Consider the following 19168-nt stretch of genomic DNA (forward strand, 5'->3'; position numbering starts at 1 on the left):
CTGCCGCTGCTCAACCCGTATTGTTTTGTGTTTTTTGTTATTGTAAAGTGTCCTTGGGTGTCTTGAAAGGCGCTTATAAATAAAATCGATTATTATTATTATTATTATATTAATTGCTTGGATGTTTGGACTTTGAATTCAAATGTGTTTTGGGTGAACTATTGCCTACTAGTGAATGAACTAACTCGAGAGTCCATTTGGGGCACTCTTGTCCAAAATGTGGCCACCTGCTGCAGGCTTTGTGAGCCTTTCCATCTGGGTCATAATTATGTGGTGAGGCCTCTCCCCGCGCAAGGCGCTCCTTCTCACCAGCAGCAGTTATTTTAGGGGAAACCGCACTCAATGTTATATTCGTTGGCTTTGGCCCGAAACGTGTGGTTCGTCTTTTTTGGGGGGGGTGGGGGGTGGGGTGCGCCACGCCCGCAGGAGCGTCCTGCAACCCCCGCTGTAAAACTGAGAATATCTGGTATATCTTGTGCGATATTACATCTGGATTATTTTCCTCCCTGTTTGCAGAATTCAAACTTGAAGTCAGAATGTGTGTTTCTGATGAATTACATTTGAAAATACGATCACCGCTCTCAAGATAATGAAAAACAAATAAGGCTGAATTTGAAAGAACAAATGTTGACATCACGGTGCCATTATTTTAATTGTCAGCCATATAAGCGAGGCGGTCTAAGCCACCAGAATTCTTCGCAGCAGTCCAAGTATGAAATTTATTCCAGCCCACGTGTGGAGCCATTTGCGACACCTGCTTAAAAACGCCATCCTCCACCTGAGCAGCACAAAGAAAGCAATGAGTTAAATCACGAGGCCGACATATTGACGTTGTCTCTTCCAGTGGAACATAATCCCGCATCCTTTCACTCAGGGTGTGTCTTGTGTGCCTCTGGGCCCAAGGCTGACCAAAATTAGTGGCCTGCTTTTGTCTGTCCCGTCCACGAGGCCACATCATTACAGGAGTGGAGCTCGAAAGCCCTTCATTGGGTGCCGACTGAAATAGACCGGCTGCCCTGCATGCTCCTCTGAGCACATAAACTCAGTGGGAGCAGAGACGATTTTTTTTTTTCAGCTTGGCATCTCTGTGATGTAGAAAAAGTGCCCCCAAAAGGTTAAAACACACTTTTTTGATTTGAATGTGGTTTTAGTCCTGCACATCAAATGTGTAGCTTCATCAACAACCTAAAAAGTCCACTTGTAAAACTTAAGGGACAATTGCCCAATGGATGAGAATGAGACCTGTGACCCCACCTCCTCTTCCCTGTGCCACCACCGAACATTAATTTTGATTCTCTTTACATGACGTCACAAATGACATCACTGTGATGCAGGTAGCCTCAAAGCAAAAGTTAAAAATAAATGAATAAAAAGCAGAGTCTTAATCCTATTCGTTTTTGGGATGTGCCTTCGAATCTCCTCAAAATGGTGAGAGGAAATACGGGATGGGGGGAACAATAAATCCATCCATTTTTTATGCCGTGTGGGTGTTCAATGGTGTTGTGGGAAGCCTAGATTTTACCTAAAATTGGTCAATCGATGGCGTTCACCCAAAACTGGGAATATGCAGGTGTCAACTGTCGTTTTGAGTTGTAATATCAACAATCAACACCAGATGGCATCCATGTCTTAGTTGCCCATACACTGGGTCTTATGCTGCCCTGTACTACAACCTGAGTAGGCCTACTAAATTTTCGCACATTTGGAATGATTTGGAGGACAAACATAGGACCTCAATAATATTAAAATGATGAAAGAGTTGATTTATGGGAATAAATGTACAAAATGAATTCTTGCACTTAATGCTGGTTTCTTGTTCGGCAGTTTTGTGGCATCTTTGAATGGTAATTTTCTTGCAAAAACATTACACTATGTGCTTATTTTGTTGAGATTTGAACCTAGACCCTCTCGAATGCGAGGCAAAAACACTACTCCATACTGGTGTCAGGAAAAACCCCACAAATTTAAGTCATGATAGATATCCATCAAATAAAATAAGTCGTCTCCATAAAATCACAGTTGGCAAAGAGACAAATCATGCTAAAAAACATGGTCTGCTACTTTGTAAGAGGCCCTCAGATGAAGGGAAGCTACTCACCGTTCTTGGGGTTTTCCTGGCAGGAGACAGTAATCACCTGAGTTAGGGAGATGGCAGCCAGGAGTACAGTAATCCTCATGTGCACGGAGGGGCCCATCTTTGCACGCCAGGCATGCAAGGACCTCACACACAAACACACACACGCTCAGAAGAGGCCGACCCCGAGCTACAGCATCCAGCCCGAAAGATCAGAATATCCCTGAGTGCACCGGACTCCCGGAGGTGCTGGGCTCCTCCTCCTCCTCCTCCTCCTAACTGCGTCTTCCTCACGCCTCCTCCTCCTTATTCATTGTCGCTTCGCTTGAGGGCCAACCTCCCTGGCAGACGCCACTCTAGTCTTTGAACAACGCACGAATTAAAGGCTGCGTGAAAATCCTCCAGGATCAAATACAAATTTTGAAAGATGGGGCAAAAAATAAATAAAGAAATAAATAAAGGATTTATTATGCATGACCTTTGACCATGATTTGCAGTGACAAGATTCAACACATCAGTGTTTTGTGGATTCTTTTCATTGGCTGACTGGCTGTATTTCTGTTCATTTTGATGTGGACACTGATATTTACACTGCATTATTTGTAAGTACAGCACCAGTAAAATATTTGGACCCACTTGGTCATGCTACAATTGAGAAGATGTGTTCAAACATTTGATCGGCCTTGTATGTACTACTACTTACTGTGCGCAAGTTGCATCATCCTTTTGGTGTATGATGATGCCAAGATGGGAGTATCAAAGGGGCAAGGCAGGAGAGGCAGTGATGGAAAAATTAGGAAGATGACATCATTACATTTGTAGCGCAATGAAGTACAATTAAGAATTGACATCAAGACATAAATTAAAAAAAAACCTGCCAGTTAATCAACTGGTCAGCTTTTGGGGCGGGGAGACGATTGCACTGTTTTATAGAGGGTGTCAGGAGTCCACGGGCCCTGGGGCATTTATGTGCAATACATCCATGCAATTCTAAAAACAAACAAAATTACAGAGGGATTGTCAAAGAAAAGCCTGAAAGCAGTGAAGCCAAAAATACATATATGTACAGTAAATGACATACTGCATGTCAAAAATGTTGGAAAGAACCCTTATATATGCCCAAATATGGCCAATTTCATATTTGATCACCTACGACTGATTACCAGTCACCACATGGCCTATTGTCTTTAGAAGTTATTCACCAATTCAAAGTGTTGAAAAGAGCTGACGACTTCAACTATTTTAGAAGTGCAAAATAACTCCATCCCCTTCTCGACTCTGTGGGAGCCGTTGTAGCATTGTGTCATCTCAAGATTGAAAGTCTGGATGCTTTTCAGAAAAAAAGCCCAGTATTATTTCCACATTATTTTTTTTTTTTTTTGCCACTGAGCTCAAATTTTTTTGTTGTTGTTTTTTAGGTTTTATTTTATCTTAAATTCATTTTGTCTGTTTTAAGTGTTTCTTTCTTATGTCACTCTCACACATGTTCAAAATGAAGAATTCATCCATTCATTAAACTATCAGTGCAAAAAAATGTCTTCTCCTGTCATACATTTGCACTTAAAATCTGCATAATGTATTTTTTCCAGAACATGGGGTCACGTGACAGGAAGTTACAGCCCCATGGTGACCAGGTGATCACAGATATTACCTTGCAACCACCGCATTATTTAACAGCCAACGTGAGACGCAGGGATAGTCTGAGCTTCAGGTTCTATATTTGAGATGTTTGCAGCGGCGACCAAGAACTTTGTCAAGCAGGTGGGCGACACTGGGAGGTTGATCCCCGTCCCGAGCCTGAGTGAGGCCGACCGCTATCAGCCACTCAGCCTTGTCACCAGGAAGAGAAAGAGGCGTTTCTGGAAGAAAAAAAACAAATATGCCTCCACTGCATTCTCCCTCAAAGATATCCTGGTAGGGGAGAAGGAGATCGCAGCAGGTAGAGAGAATGTGAGGAGCAGGTCCAAAGTCTGAAGACACCGTAAGCGAGTTATTAAAGGGGGTTTACTTTCATCAGGTGTATCCTCATATCAGCTTCTCAACTATGAGGACAAATCGGACGTGGCCCTCAACGGTCGCCTTGGAAACCACCTCATCAACGACGTGGGCTTCAACGTAAGCGGCTCCGACTCGGTGGCCGTCAAAGCTTCCTTTGGCATTGTGACCAAACACGAGGTGGAAGTTCCGACATTGCTGAGGGAACTCAACTCCAGGTATTGCAATCAGATTCATTCACACCAGATCTGAAAATCATCAAATTATTTTTTTTCCGACATATGGCAAACTATGATCGTAGGCCAAAAAAACCAACATCTTTTTCTCAATTGAACTGAAGGTCAGACATGCGATTGATGTTTGACATACTTGTGACTGAAGGAATATGAGAAGTGGACTTCCCTGAATAAATGATTATGTTATTCTACACTGACGGAAATTGAGGACATTGGAGCAGGGAAGGCGCTACACTGGGGCTAAGGGATGCTATAGCCCTGTCAGAAATCGGTCTAGCTCCTGTTAAGCCCCTCCAGTATTTTCCAGGTTTAATGCATAACCACCAACAAGACTTTATAGAAAACAATCACAGTACTGAAAATTAACTGCTTTAAAGGAAAGTGGATGTGGAACACTGCCTGGTCCGCCAATCTAGGGACAACGGATGGAGTGTCCTGTGTGTCGTCATGGAGAGCATACGCACCACTCGCCAGTGCTCTCTGACGGTCCACGCTGGCATGAGGAGGGCCACCATGAGGGTAAACACAAATCCTTCACTGTTCCCCAGGTATATATCTAGATAGATAGATAGATAGATAGATAGATAGATAGATAGATAGATGGATGGATGGATGGATGGATGGATGGATGGATGGATGGATGGATGGATGGATGGATGGATGGATGGATAGATAGATAGATAGATAGATAGATAGATAGATAGATAGATAGATAGATAGATAGATAGATAGATAGATAGATAGATAGATAGATAGATAGATAGATAGATAGATAGATAGATAGATAGATAGATAGATTATTTCATTCAGTTTGGCTCAACATCCACTTAGAACTCCGTGGTTGAAATCATTCAGTTTTGGGGCAGTACCCATCTTATGTTTGAAGGATATATATATATATATATATATATATATATATATATATATATATATATATATATATATATATACATATATATATACATGTATATATAAATGACCTTAAAATGGAATATATATATATATATATATATATACATGTATATATAAATGACCTTAAAATGGATCTTTCGTGTTTGTTTTTGTTTGTTTGTTTTTTTTGCTGCAGTTTCAGATAGATGATGGCAGGAACCCAAAAGGCCGAGATAAGGCCATTGTCATCCCGGCTCACACCACCATCGCCTTCAGCATCTGCGAGCTGTTTGTTCGACTCGATGGGCGACTCGGTAAGAGGGTCACGCGCATCATTAACCAACACACAATCAAGCCTGTAAGTGCACTTCTCAAGTAAAAGTGTTTTGCTCTGGAATTAAGATGAAAGGCAGTGAGTCACCTCAAATATGAGAAGTGTGTTATGTTTGAAATGATGGGTTCCTAATTACAAGGTCACATGAAAAACTCATGTGTATTTCACTGAAGGCTCTTCTACACACAGAGTATTTTGTGCTTGCCGTTAGTCTAGCGCAAAGTGCGATTTGATGGTCTTTTCGTACACGAGCGCAGTTCAAAATGGGCATTTGCGCCATTGTGGGAGTGAACACAACCAACTTGATTCCTGGTCAATCGAAGAAGCCCCTCTCATTCCTTTTAAATTGTGCACAGCTGAAATGACTCATTGGAGTCCATGCAGAAGATTGGCGTGTGCAAAGTACGTTTATACAGACTGCAAGAAGATCTCCACTTGGGCATCATATAAAGTTGGCTGCTGTAAAGTGTCCACTTGTAGACTGCCTTGCTGATTATGTGTCCGTGTGTGACAACTAACACACAGAATGGTTTGTTTTAAATTTTTATTCTGGGACATTTTTTACTGAGCTTTTAGGAGTAAAATATTTTAATTGCATCATTATCAAGAGATGTTTTTTTTTTGTTTCCTATGTTTGAGTACACTGTTAATTTTCAATTTGCGCATATTGTTACAGTGGTAAAACACTGAATAAAATTTCTGTCTCATTATTAATGAACAATTATTTGTAGGTGCTATTTGGTATAAAAGGTTTGACACCACTCCTTAGGAGATCAGGAAGTCTATTTAAGTATGTAAGCAACTATAGTAAGTTCACTATACTATTTGTTCTTTTGCTCGATCAGATATCTGCGTTGCACCGGGATCTCAAGGTGGATTTGAACAGGAGCAAAGCAGGGAGCAGCTGGGGGGCTTCATCGGTCATTTCTCAATGGGCCGACTGCGCCGCTTCCTGTCAGGCATCATCTATGGGAACCCCTTCAGAGCAGGTGCCGTAGCGACTGATTCATTTTCCCACCATGTCTTGACAAGATGCTTTTTGTGCATGCAGATGACAGAACAATGGAAGAGCTCACTCACTCTGATACCTTCATGGATGACTCGCTGACTGACTACTACGAGAAAGCCGCCAGCATGACCGACATCTCCACCAGCTACCTGAGGGAAAGCTCCCACACGCGCGTCAATCTCCTGAAACACAACATCCCCAAGGGGCCATGTGCACTGTGCGGCATGGGCAATCAAAAAAGAGAAACTGTCTATGGCTGTGTGGAATGCTCGTTTGGTGGGCAAAAATATGTACGGCTGCATGTTGTACCCTGCTTTGACCTCTGGCACAAAACTCTTAAGTGATGAAGTTTGCTTTTGTTTTCAGGATGAAATATTTCTGTTGTTCCACAAATAAGAGTAACTAATCACCACCGTACTGCCCTGAACATGACCTACTCTATTGCGATAAATCTAAAGACAAAAATAAGCTGCTTTCGCAAATACTAAAGAAATACGAGCATTGGGACTTCTCACTGTTGGCTCTCTTCAGAACAACGAGCAAGGCTTGGTACAACATCAAACATACCGAACTGCCTGTGATAGCTACGCATTTATTTTTTTCCCCTGCATTTCGCCCTACACATCCTTATACTAAATACTTCAGTCTTGCGAGAGATGGTATTTTGCTAGTTAATCATGCCCAAACAAAAATGATTTCCCATTGGAGTCCATATTCAAGGTACAAAGTATTAAGTTGATGTTACGCTCTGAGAAATGCAAATTCATCACTCAATCACTCTTTTTTGAATATGAATTAACAATGAGCACACAATGCACTTGCAAAAATAAGTGTGAGCTTGTTGACGTGGACAATGACAGAATGGACATTTTTATCTAATGTTATCATTTTATGAGCACATAGCAAACTGTTTCAGCTAGAAAGCTGACTGTTTTACAAATATTTTATGAATTTCAGAAAAAATTATATATACTGTATATATGTATATATATATATATATATATATATATACATACAGTATATATATATATATATATATATATATATATATATATATACATATATTTTTTAACAATTAATATTTCTGTTTGACAAAGTGAACACATCTAACTACACACATATGAACTAAAAAAATGCACACACATGCAAGTGTGTGTGCATTTGTGCATGCCAAAATGATATACATCCAGTTAAAGAATTTCAAATAAAAGTACCAAACTTTACGAACCTCACCAGTGTTTTGGTATATGTTAAAATCTTTTGATACTTATAAAACATTGGATTTTTCTTCTACATTTTCATTTTGACCGAGTGTCGGTCCTCCTTGCCGCCAGATGGCGCATATATATCCCTGTGACTCAACTACAGGCGGAAGTTACAAGTGTCAACACAATGTAAACACGTGCGAGCGGCGCAAGATGAACAAGCATGTGTGTCATCGTGAGATCTTTTATTAATATTCCCCTGTACATTTGCACAGCATTAAATTGACCATACAGGACAGTCCATTCGAGGGATATCGAGCAAAATGAAGTTTGCATATAAGGTGAGTGACGATTCTTTGCTCGGTCGGTAGAAGTTGGGCCAGAGCGTTCCTCAGAAGAATCAAAATGTTAATTATACTGGCTCTTTTGTTGTGATATATTCATCCGCTCACTACAAAACAATCTCATAAATCAACGCTGAAGTTCGGCTCACTAATTTACCAAATGCGTGTTAGCAAGCCCATCGTCACCGTGTTGTTACGGTGCTGTTACCATTTCATTCGGCACCAGATGAAATCAAAAGTATTCGCACTTTTTCAATTGTTCAAGTAGGAGGACAGATACTCATATGAATAAATATTCAAACTGAAAAAGTACTCCCAGTTAAATACCAGGACGGATACTTTTGTAAAAATTACGTTGATGGTACTGGTTCAACTCCTGAGTAAAAGTACAGACTCTGAAACTTACTTAAGTACCAACGAGTTTTTTCTTTTTGTAACAATTCTGTTATACACCTGTCAATACACAAAATAGCTACCAGCGTTAATTTCCTTTTTCTGACGAAAAAAGAAATCCTCTTTAGGTAAGGAATAGCAAGCGTCTCCAAATCTTAGGGGTCATTGGTCACCGGTTCACATTTCATGATGACACAGCTGTCCTAACGTTTTCCCCTCTATAAGATCTTAAGATCTCAATCAACCAAGAACTTAACTTTGGTTGATCATACCATGCTTTCATATACGTTGCATCGTTGTCTTCTGCAGCGGTATAAAAAGAAACACCTTTTTTAAAAGAATAATTAGTCCCAAGAATGTACAGATGTGTTTTAAAATGTTTTAGGTAAAAGTAAAATGTTGTCAGAAAAAGAAATACTTAAGTAACGTTAAGTTACTCCCCCACCACTGACAAACAGAATTGATTGCTTGCCTTGCATTGTTGAACATTTTGACTATGTTGAAAAAATTGAAAACTGAAAATTGAAAATCCTTTCTCATTAAGTTTTCAAATCTGCTCGGAGCTGTCTATCGTCAGGGGAATCTAAGTTTCTCTAAGGACGGCAACGCTGTAATCAGTCCAGTTGGAAATCGAATCTCCATCTTTGACCTCAAAAAGTAAGTGTTGTGTGTCGTACGCCATTTATAAAACATTGAAAAGGGAAGTAATACGTCTATTCTTCAGCAACACATCGGTGACATTACCAGTCTGCACTGCAAAGAACATTACATGCGTGGGAATCTCACCGAATGGGAACGTGGCAATCGTGGTTGATGAAGGTCAGACCACAGATTTTTCTTTTGTCTCATATTTTGCAGAAACATGTGATAGTTAAAACACTAAAACAAATCCTGTATGTTTACACAGATGGTGCAGCGTTGCTGGTCAGTCTCATCACACGCGCCATCCTTCATCATTTCTACTTTCATAAACCTGTCAATAGCATCCGCTTCTCACCTGATGGCAGGTAACTATGTCTGATAAAGTGCGCAGTTACATTAACCAATTTAATGTGTAAGTACCAACCTGAGCTTTATTTTTTTGGTTTACAGAAAGTTTGTCGTCACGAAGGAGAATGTTGCATTGATGTACCATGCTCCTGGCAAGCAGCGGGAATTCAACGCCTTTGTGTTAGACAAAAGTTACCACGGTCCCTATGATGAAACAACCTGCATCGACTGGACTGACGACTCCAAGTAAGTTAGTGCAACAAGACCGTTGACATTAGTGAGCAGAGAGCTCGAGAACTCACTGGACCCAATTTGGCTGTTTTGAAAACAGTGGTGCCTTCAGAGCCAAGTTTAATTTGGTTCTTAACTCATTCACTCCCAAAGACGTTTTTCAACGTCTTTTCAGACTTGGTCTAGAATTGGCTGGTACTGAACGAGTTAACAATGCTTGTGACGCAAGACATTTTTATCTCAAATAATCTTTCCCCACTGAAATGAATGGAAATGCCCCCGAAATATGTAATACATTTTCTAACTTGAAAAACGATGCTCAATAACAAAATATGGCCCGAGGGCCATTTACGACCTATCGTCCATATTTTAGAGGCCCGCGGCATATATTTAAAATAACAGTGTTAGAATATAATTTTTTTTCAATCATACAATTAGTACCTCATTAAATAAAATCAAAGCTCCTTCTTATTCGGGTGTGCGCGCCTTGGCCACCTGGGGGCTTCTCAATGCGGCAGTTTTTCTTTGCAGTGTTTGAAGAATGTACGCCTGTGATTATTGTTATATGATCTGTCTGCATGCGTTGCATCACTATTGCGGTTCAGATGTCCATTGCTTAAAACTGTGATTCTCAACCGGTGTGTCACAGATAAATGTGTCCTGAGAGAAATGCCGTGGGAAATTACCCAGTGGCTATTATTATGACCAAAAAAAAAAAATCGAATTAAAGAAAAAAGAAGATCATTGTATCTATCAATCACATTTTTTCAACAGACAAAACAATCAAATGCTCATCCACTAGTTGACAGAAGATACATAATTAAGCTGTATCCAAACGTTGTGCGTTGTTTTGCTAAGTTTTCTTCTTGTGTGAAATATGTGCATTGGGGGGCAATAAAATTTAGAAAACACTGGCTTAAAGGCTAACAGCATTGCCACACACTGTAGATGTTAATTGTTGGCCTATAGGGTTTCCCATTGTATGTTACCAGTCGGGTAGCAGAGGCTACGTGGTTGCTTCCGGTACACAAAGTGTAATTATCCTTAACCTTCAGATGAGAGTAGCAATCAACAGATTGAAGCCTTTTTTTAAGCAATATTTACTTTTTATATCTGTCAAACTGCCACTTATTGTGAAGTAGAGTCACCTGCCGACTGTCTCCACCACTTTTACATGTGTTGCTGCAGCACACCCAATCTGTTCAAGTCAGTGAGCATGCAATGTAGTGCCTGCTCTTTAGCTTCTTACTAAATAAGGCCCACTCCGATTTGTATTTTTCATCAGGTGTTTTGTAGTGGGCAGCAAGGACATGTCCACGTGGGTGTTTGGTGCAGAGCGTTGGATGAATCTGACCTACTACACGCTGGGTGGACACAAGGACATCATCGTGGGATGTTTCTTCGAGAAAGACAGTCTGGATGTGAGTCTTTTATTTCATTGTTTTCCCCACAATAAATCAAAAGCTAATGATAATATCCCACAATAATGTGTGCGTGTGTCTGCAGCTGTACACGGTGAGCCAGGACGGGGTTCTGTGCCTCTGGGAGAGTGACACAGAGCTGGACTCCCTCGTTTTGAAGAATAAACCAGACAAACCCAAGATGCCGAGAAAGGGTGAAGATGAGGAGGAGGAGGAGGAGGAAGAGAGAGGGGAGGAAGCCCAAGAGGGAGAGGTCATCAGAGGGAAAGCTCGAAAGTCCAAAAGTGATAAGAAAACTAAGAAAGTCCAATACAAGCAGATTAGCAAGTCAGTTAACTTCCACATTTGTCGACCTCTCACATCGTCGGAGTCCCGCCACAGGATGGTGGGGCGCGATGCCCTTTCTGAAATGTTCGCCCTCTGCTCTCGTAGGCACTTCTTCAACAAGGAGCGCGACTTTACAAACCTGACAGCGGCTGCCTATCACAAGCCCACGCACATCCTGGTCACAGGTTTTTCCTCCGGAATCTTCCACCTGCATGAACTTCCGGAGGTTAACCTCATCCACTCACTCAGGTTAGAGACAGTTGATGTTCAGTGAAAGCCTGCGAGGGGACATTTTAATCCACAATGATCGTGTTTCTCCTTTTAGTATATCAGACCAGAAAATTGCTTCCGTGGCCCTAAACTGCTCTGGCGACTGGATTGCCTTTGGCTGCTCGGGTGAGAGAGGATTCGTTTTATGGTGGTGTGTGACTTTTGGCTGTTGTTAAATGCAGTTGTTGTTCCAGGGATGGGTCAGCTTCTGGTGTGGGAGTGGCAGAGCGAATCGTACGTCTTCAAACAGCAGGGACACTTTAACAACTTGGCGTCGCTGGCTTACTCGCCAGACGGGCAGTACATCGCCACAGGAGGAGATGATGGCAAAGTGAGTACAAAAGCAAATACTGTGAGGTGGAAAGTTGACTTGCAAGTTTAATGCGTTCCATCGCCAAGCTCATAAGTCACTGTCCAAGTATATTGAATCCATTTTTCCCTCTGAAATGCCATGAATCCATTCCACACAGCCAAAAAATAACCCCACCTTTTTTGTTATGTTTGTAATGAAGACATTTAGAATAATATATTAAAATGCTTATACAAACACACGTTAACCCTTAATAAAACGTGTCGTTCAGATAAGGGATGATGGATGGTTTTATAACATGTAATTAAGCCAAAATGTATACACACACACACAGATATACTATAATATTCAGGGGCGTAGTCATCACACACTTAGTTCGGTGTGAATGTCTGGTCCATGCTCTCCGCGAGTGTTTTCATTTTGTGTTTGAATGTTTGACTGTTTATCCCAACGACTCAGAGCGCATTATTGTACCACAGTTGCTTCATTTTGTTGTTGTTGTTTTTTAATTTCACTGGAGCAACGGCCCATCTGAATCCCACCCACAACAATTTTTTTAACGTGCAACACAAAGTAAAAATGTCAACACATTCTTCATAAGGTTTTACGGTACAATTGTTTCATTTGTACAGCAACGAGCTCTCATGGTGTTGAATGTTCTCCATTTTTCTAGGTCAAAATCTGGAACACCAACAGCTGCCTTTGCTTCGTCACCTTCACAGAGCACACCAGTAGCGTAACCAATGTCGCCTTCACCTCCAGTGGCTTTGTTGTGGTGAGCGCCTCTCTGGACGGGACTGTAAGAGCGTTTGACCTTCACAGGTAGTCATGCGTCGGACATGATAGATGAGAAATTAGGTCTGAACGGTTCATATGACTTACATTCATTCTTCTGCTTCAGGTACCGAAACTTCCGGACGTTCACGTCGCCTCGCCCCGCGCAGTTCTCTACGCTTGCAGTAGATACGAGTGGGGAGCTGGTGAGCGCAGGGGCTCAGGATTCCTTTGAGATTTTCCTGTGGTCCATGCAAACTGGAAGACTGCTGGAGGTACGCTCTTACTTTAAACCTTACATAATTTTCAGGCACACACAAAATATCCTTGAAACAATTGTTGATGTCAAATTATCACCTGTAGATCATTTAAAATGTATAATGTAAATGATTGTATTTATGGGTTAAATTTGACTTGGACCAGGCTTAATGTAGCACCTGTCCAAAAATAATGACATATTTTCATTTGTCTGCATTTTGGCGCACTCAAGATAAGATAAGATATCCTTTATTTGTCCCACACTGGGGAAATTTACAGCCTACAGCAGCAAGAATGTGGGTAGAAAGAAGAAAAAAAAAACACTGTTCAATTAAGTGCAATATAAATACAAAATGGATAAATCGCAGTGCTATTTACACTTGTTTTTCACATCATTTAATTATTATTATTATTATTATTGTTATTATTTTTATTCAGCAGCCTGACAGCAGTCGATAGGGAAGGTAAGGAAAGATTTTTAAAAAATCGCGGTAAAAAAAATGACATATTGAATTGCTTTGGGGCGGCCCGGTAGTCCAGTGGTTAGCACGTCGGCTTCACAGTGCAGAGGTACCGGGTTCGATTCCAGCTCCGGCCTCCCTGTGTGGCGTTTGCATGTTCTCCCCGGGCCTGCGTGGGTTTTCTCCGGGTGCTCCGGTTTCCTCCCACATTCCAAAAACATGCATGGCAGGCTCATTGGAGACTCTAAATTGTCCTGAGGTGTGAGTGTGGGCGTGGATGGTTGTTCGTCTCTGTGTGCCCTGTGATTGGCCTTGCAACTGATTCAGGGTGTCCCCCGCCTACTGCCCGGAGACGGCTGGGATAGGCTCCAGCACCCCCCGCGACCCTAGTGAGGATCAAGCGGTTCGGAAAATGGATGGATGGATGGATGAATTGCTTTGAAATGTCAAAAGGTGTCAAATCTGAATGAGTGTAAATGCAAACGTTATCCCTACGCTTCCTGTGATTGGTCAGGTTTTAGGTGGCCACGAGGGTCCCGTTAGCTGCTTGTGTTTCAGTCCAGTTCAGTCAATCCTGGCCAGTTCCTCGTGGGATCGGACCATCCGATTGTGGGACATGATGGACAGCTGGCAAGTGAAGGAGACGCTTCACCTCACCACTGATGGTAAACAATTTGCATTCATGTTACTTTAAAAGTCAGGCCTTGTTTGATTTGACTGCCCTTTCAGATTGTTTGTGGCCATTTTTGACACGGCATATTCTGAAATTTTTAAGATGCTGTAACATTTTTGCTTCTTTTACTGCACAGCGTTTTTAACTAGTATCAATAATTATTAGCTTAAAATAGCAATGTGAGAAGAAGCGACCGTTCTTGTGTATTTTTTTGTCGGAGATACATGGAATAAGCACATCAGTTGCCTTCTATAACAAATACATTCAGTAAAAAAAATGAATTGATTACAAAAGTCAAGTCAAGATAACCTTTTCTGCTGCTCAGACTTTTCTTCCGAATAAGGTTCCACTTCAGCTATTTATGTGGAATTTTGATGTCCGTTGACAAATTTATGATATATTTAAAAAAAGCTGAAGTTGGAGACGACAAATTAAGACAAAAATGCCCACCGCTGGAAAGGTTTTATTACATTTGCATTAACACCGCTAAAATGGTTACAAAATAAGCAAGGTAGACACTGATGACTAGACAGAGGGACAAGAAGGTTAAATAAAAACTCTTCATTTGTTATTTGCTTCCTTATTATTCTGTTTGGTCACTTCAGCTTTGTCAGTGACTTACCGCCCCGATGGTGAAGAGCTGGCAGTGGCCACGCTGAATGGAGAAATCTCCTTCTGGAACCCCAACACGGCGACACAGGTCCGCTCAGTGGCGGGACGTCATGACCTGGAGATGGGCCGCAAAGAGTCTGATAAAGTCACCGCGAAGCAGTTGTCCAAGGCCAAGTGAATGACTAGACCTCCTCCCTTCTTCAAGTCACGCTCCCCCAGCGAATGCTAAAATGTCACTTGTGCCGCATCTAGGTGCTTCACATCACTGTGTTACTCTGCTGACGGGGATTCCATTCTAAGTGGCGGCCAATCCAAGTTTGTCTGCATCTACAACGTCAAGGAACAGATGCTCTTGAAGAAGTTTGAGATCTCGTGCAACTTGTCCTTTGACGCCATGGAGGTCCGACTGCACATTTAGCAGCATGGAAGATTCGCTGAGGCTGATATGAGAGCACTGGTGTTTGACGGAGGTGCTCGTATCCTATCTTCAGGAGTTCCTGGACCGACGTAAGATGACGGAGTTTGGCAGTCTCGCTCTGGTGGACGAGGGAGCCGGAGACAAAGACGGGGTCAGCATTAGTCTCCCTGGAGTGAAGAGGGGTAAGATGTCGGCTTTGATTACCTCGCTTACCAAGACGCATTGTTGACATCATCTTTGACAATGATGGTTGCATATTCTATCGTGGGTCTACCCCATCTCTCACCATTAACTAAAAGAGATCAAATGAAGCAGTTGAGAGCTCTGGTTTTATTGATGTGCACTAACATCTCCGTGGACATCAGTTCAAACACGGCATGTTTTTTTTTTTAATAAAATACAATGCTATTTTGTTTTAGAAGAACACAAAAGAAAGATATTGGTGTTTTTTGAGGGACTGGAATGGGTTGATGCCATTTCACTTCATTTCAATGGGGAATGTTGATTTGAAATGCAGTACGGTACTTAGAGATTATAAGAGTGATGGAACCAGTCCCTCGAGTAGTCAGCACAGCTTCCTGCTTGGTTTCTTCTGAGGAAAAGGTGAAAACATCAGCAAGCTTGGTCACTCAACGAATTGAACTCGTAAGTCACGTTTTCTGTTGTAAAAATGAGCGGTGAAGTGCATTGTTATAAAAACACCATGACAAGCAGTTCAGATACGAGATGGATTGATGTTAGGCATGTTATTTGACCCTATGCTGACTTATTCAAAACCAGGTGGCGAGCTGCTAAGTGGCTCCTGGTCGTAGTCCCCAGAACTACCTGGAAGGAAAGAATCTACCACTAGCTGGCATGATTGTTAGGCTTTGTGGTGGAACTCCTTCTTATTTGTGACATTCATGTACCTGTATATGTATATACAATTTGAACATTTTGTCTACACCCCCAAGGTGATATGAGTTCCAGACACTTTAAGCCCGAGATCCGAGTCAGTTCGTTGCGCTTCTCTCCAACAGGTATGTGACAGAAGACATATAAATCAAATGTATTAAAAAAGATATATCGGGGAAAAAATCTCGGCTTTGACGCGGTTTGTCTTGACTTCCCTTTTCAGGGTGCAGTTGGGCGGCCACAACCACCGAAGGCCTGCTCATCTACTCTCTCGACGGATCTTTGGTCTTTGACCCCTATGACCTTGATTTAGACGTAACACCGGCCAGCATACGCAAACAGTTGCGGCATCAGGAGTGGGCGGCTGCCATCGTTTTGGCATTCCGACTCAATGAAAAGGCTCTCAAACAGGAGGTGCTAGAGACGGTGCCGCACGAGCAGAGTGAGTGAACTACTTTGAACTCTGCCTCGCCGTGCTTGCTATTATCAAATTCACTTGTTTGCATTTTTTGGTGCCTTTTCTTTTTACACTCTACTGGCCACAAGATTGCACCAAACCCTAGCAAACAGTAAATTAGTAATTGGTGTCAAGGAAGTGTGTTACAGTGATAAATCAAATAATTTATAAATCTATTTATTGTTAAGAGTAATGTAATTGTGTGTCATTTTTTCTTAGTACTTTGGTATCAATATTTGTCAAGTCAAGTCAACAGTATTTATAGAGCACTTTCAAACAGCCATCGCTGCATACAAAGTGCTGTACATGGAGCAATTTAACATGCACAATAAACAGTAAGACAAATCGGTAATAAAGGCGGTAGAAAGCACCAAACAGTAAAACCAAGAACAAATCTAAGTCATGCTGAGTCGAATGCCAAAGAATACAAGTGAGTTTTGAGGAGGGTTTTGAAGATGGGCAGCGAGGAGGCTTGCCGAATGTTTAGTGGGAGGTCATTCCAGAGAGAGGGACCAGCAACAGAAAAGGCTCGATCCCCTCTGAGCCTCAGTTTAGTTCTTGGTACTTCTAATAAAGTCTGGTCCACAGACCTGAGGCGCCGGGCAGGTGTGTAGGGGCGGATGAGCTCAGAGAGGTAAGGTGGCGCGAGATTATTCAGAGATTTGAAAACAAATAAGAGGATCTTGAAAATAACTCTAAAATGAATGGGGAGCCAGTGAAGGGATGCCAGAGTAGGAGTTATGTGCTCCCTCTTACGAGTACCAGTCAAGAGGCGAGCGGCGGCATTCTGGACCAGCTGAAGGCGCTTAATGGAGGACTGGCTGACTCCAAAGTAAAGGGCATTGCAGTAATCGAGCCGGGATGTGACAAAGGCATGAATTACTGTCTCAAAGTGTTCATGTGAGAGGAGAGGTTTTATTTTGGCCAGCTGTCTAAGGTGAAAGAAGCCGGATTTAACAACGGCACCAATTTGCCGATCGAGTTTGAAATCACTGTCCAGTTTAAGGCCCAAGTTTGAGACTGTTGACTTAAGATAAGGAGACAGGGGGCCCAAGTCTACAGGATGGAATGTACAAGGGCCACTGGGACCAAACAATATCACCTCTGTCTTCTTTTCATTGAATCTCAAGAAATTTTGTGCCATCCAGGTTTTGATTTCTTCCAGACAGGATAGGAGTGACCTTAATGAGAAGGCGTCTTTCTTGCTCAGTGGGACATAGATCTGGCAGTCATCTGCATAGCAGTGGAAGGGAATACCATGTTTCCTTAAGATGGAACCCAATGGGAGCAGATACAGCGAGAACAGCAGAGGCCCCAGAATTGAGCCCTGTATTTATAATTTGTGGTATATTTACAGATGAAACTATAAATATAGGAATATAAAACAATTTCAAGTGGGCAGCTCCACAGCTGTATTGCGTGCAATGTAACAACGTGTTTTCTCTTCCAGTTCCGGTCGTTTGTGGGACGCTCCCTGACATTTATGTGGAGAAGTTGCTGGGCTTCGTGGCAGCATGTTTGGAGAAGTCGGGTCACTTGCAGTTCTACATGACTTGGGCTCAGAGCCTGCTCATGTTGCATGGACAAAAGCTCAAGAACAGGTTTGCTCCCGCTCTCAATTCAGTTGAATGCAGAGTGCAGTACAAGATCTCACAGTAGTGTTTGATGTGTAGATCAGCAGCCATACTGCCCACATTGCAAGCTTTGCAGAAGAGCATCCAGAGACACTGGGACAACCTGGCCAAACTGTAAGTCTCATCATTATGATAATCAACTTAATCATCATCATCATCGCCCTTTTGTTGTCATCATGTGTCAAACTCAAGGCCCCGGGACCAGATCGCTCGCCACATCAATTTATTTCTGGCCCGCCAAAGCAAATTAAATGTTTCTCATTCGTGGTTCTTGCTAAATATTTTTTTTTCAAATATATCTTTTTCATTTGAGCAGAAACCTGTAACAAAGTTTGCAATCATCTTCAATTTTTTTACCTTACTATAAATTGAATTGAACAATAGAATGCATATGTAGTTGTCACTAAATTCCATTACTTCGATTGGAAACGTAATACATTGTTCAAAATATTTATAATAACAAATACACGGTCCACTGTGTATACAGAATACATTGAGGTGATTTAACATAAACACACACACACTCACTCATACCAGCTCTCTTTGAGAAGCCATGACTACACGGTGGCCTGTGATAGAAGTGACTGTGACACACCTGGTCTATAAAATTCCAAATGGATTTAAATCTGAAAACTAATTTTGATTTGTCCTTGATTTCATTCTTCAGCTGTGACTTCAACCTGTACAACATCCACTATGCTGTGGCCCTGTCCAAGCAGAGGGGCATGAAGAGGGCATTAGGGCAGGAGGAGGAGGAGAATAGCCAGGAGGATGATGATGATGATGATGATCAAGAACAGTCTGAGGAGATGAACCAGGCCAACTTGGAAGATGAAGAGATGATACTGTAGACTTTGCATCAATGCCACAATTGTAAAAGCTTTTGCTTTTCTCTTTTAAATAAATGTATCATATATAAAGGTGAGTTGTGCATTTCTAAAAAGGTTGCATCCAATA

The 19168-nt window shown here is 41.8% G+C and overlaps 2 protein-coding genes across 2 annotated transcripts; both read left to right on the forward strand.

Moving 5' to 3' along the window:
* Positions 1-3799: 3799 nt before the first annotated feature.
* Positions 3800-6883, forward strand: pjvk (pejvakin). The gene is made up of 6 exons (XM_086130303.1): positions 3800-4013; positions 4092-4287; positions 4683-4824; positions 5393-5510; positions 6376-6519; positions 6582-6883. Exons 1-6 carry the CDS (start codon positions 3800-3802, stop codon positions 6881-6883), a joined length of 1116 nt encoding a protein of 371 aa, XP_085986429.1.
* A 1038-nt stretch (positions 6884-7921) lies between these two features.
* Positions 7922-19131, forward strand: pwp2h (PWP2 small subunit processome component). The gene is made up of 21 exons (XM_086118943.1): positions 7922-8085; positions 9026-9138; positions 9206-9300; positions 9389-9488; positions 9574-9717; positions 10988-11123; positions 11209-11450; positions 11556-11699; positions 11776-11846; positions 11915-12051; positions 12704-12852; positions 12932-13079; positions 14038-14188; positions 14802-14982; positions 15061-15208; positions 15300-15408; positions 16180-16245; positions 16344-16562; positions 18028-18178; positions 18251-18325; positions 18879-19131. The coding sequence occupies exons 1-21, from the start codon at positions 8068-8070 to the stop codon at positions 19060-19062; spliced, it is 2781 nt and encodes a 926-aa protein (XP_085975069.1). The 5' UTR covers positions 7922-8067; the 3' UTR covers positions 19063-19131.
* The last annotated feature ends 37 nt before the right edge of the window (positions 19132-19168 follow it).

The sequence above is a fragment of the Hippocampus guttulatus genome, chromosome 1, assembly GCF_054856545.1.
Source record: "Hippocampus guttulatus isolate MCC_2025c chromosome 1, RoL_Hgut_1.0, whole genome shotgun sequence".
Classification (NCBI taxonomy): domain Eukaryota; kingdom Metazoa; phylum Chordata; class Actinopteri; order Syngnathiformes; family Syngnathidae; genus Hippocampus; species Hippocampus guttulatus.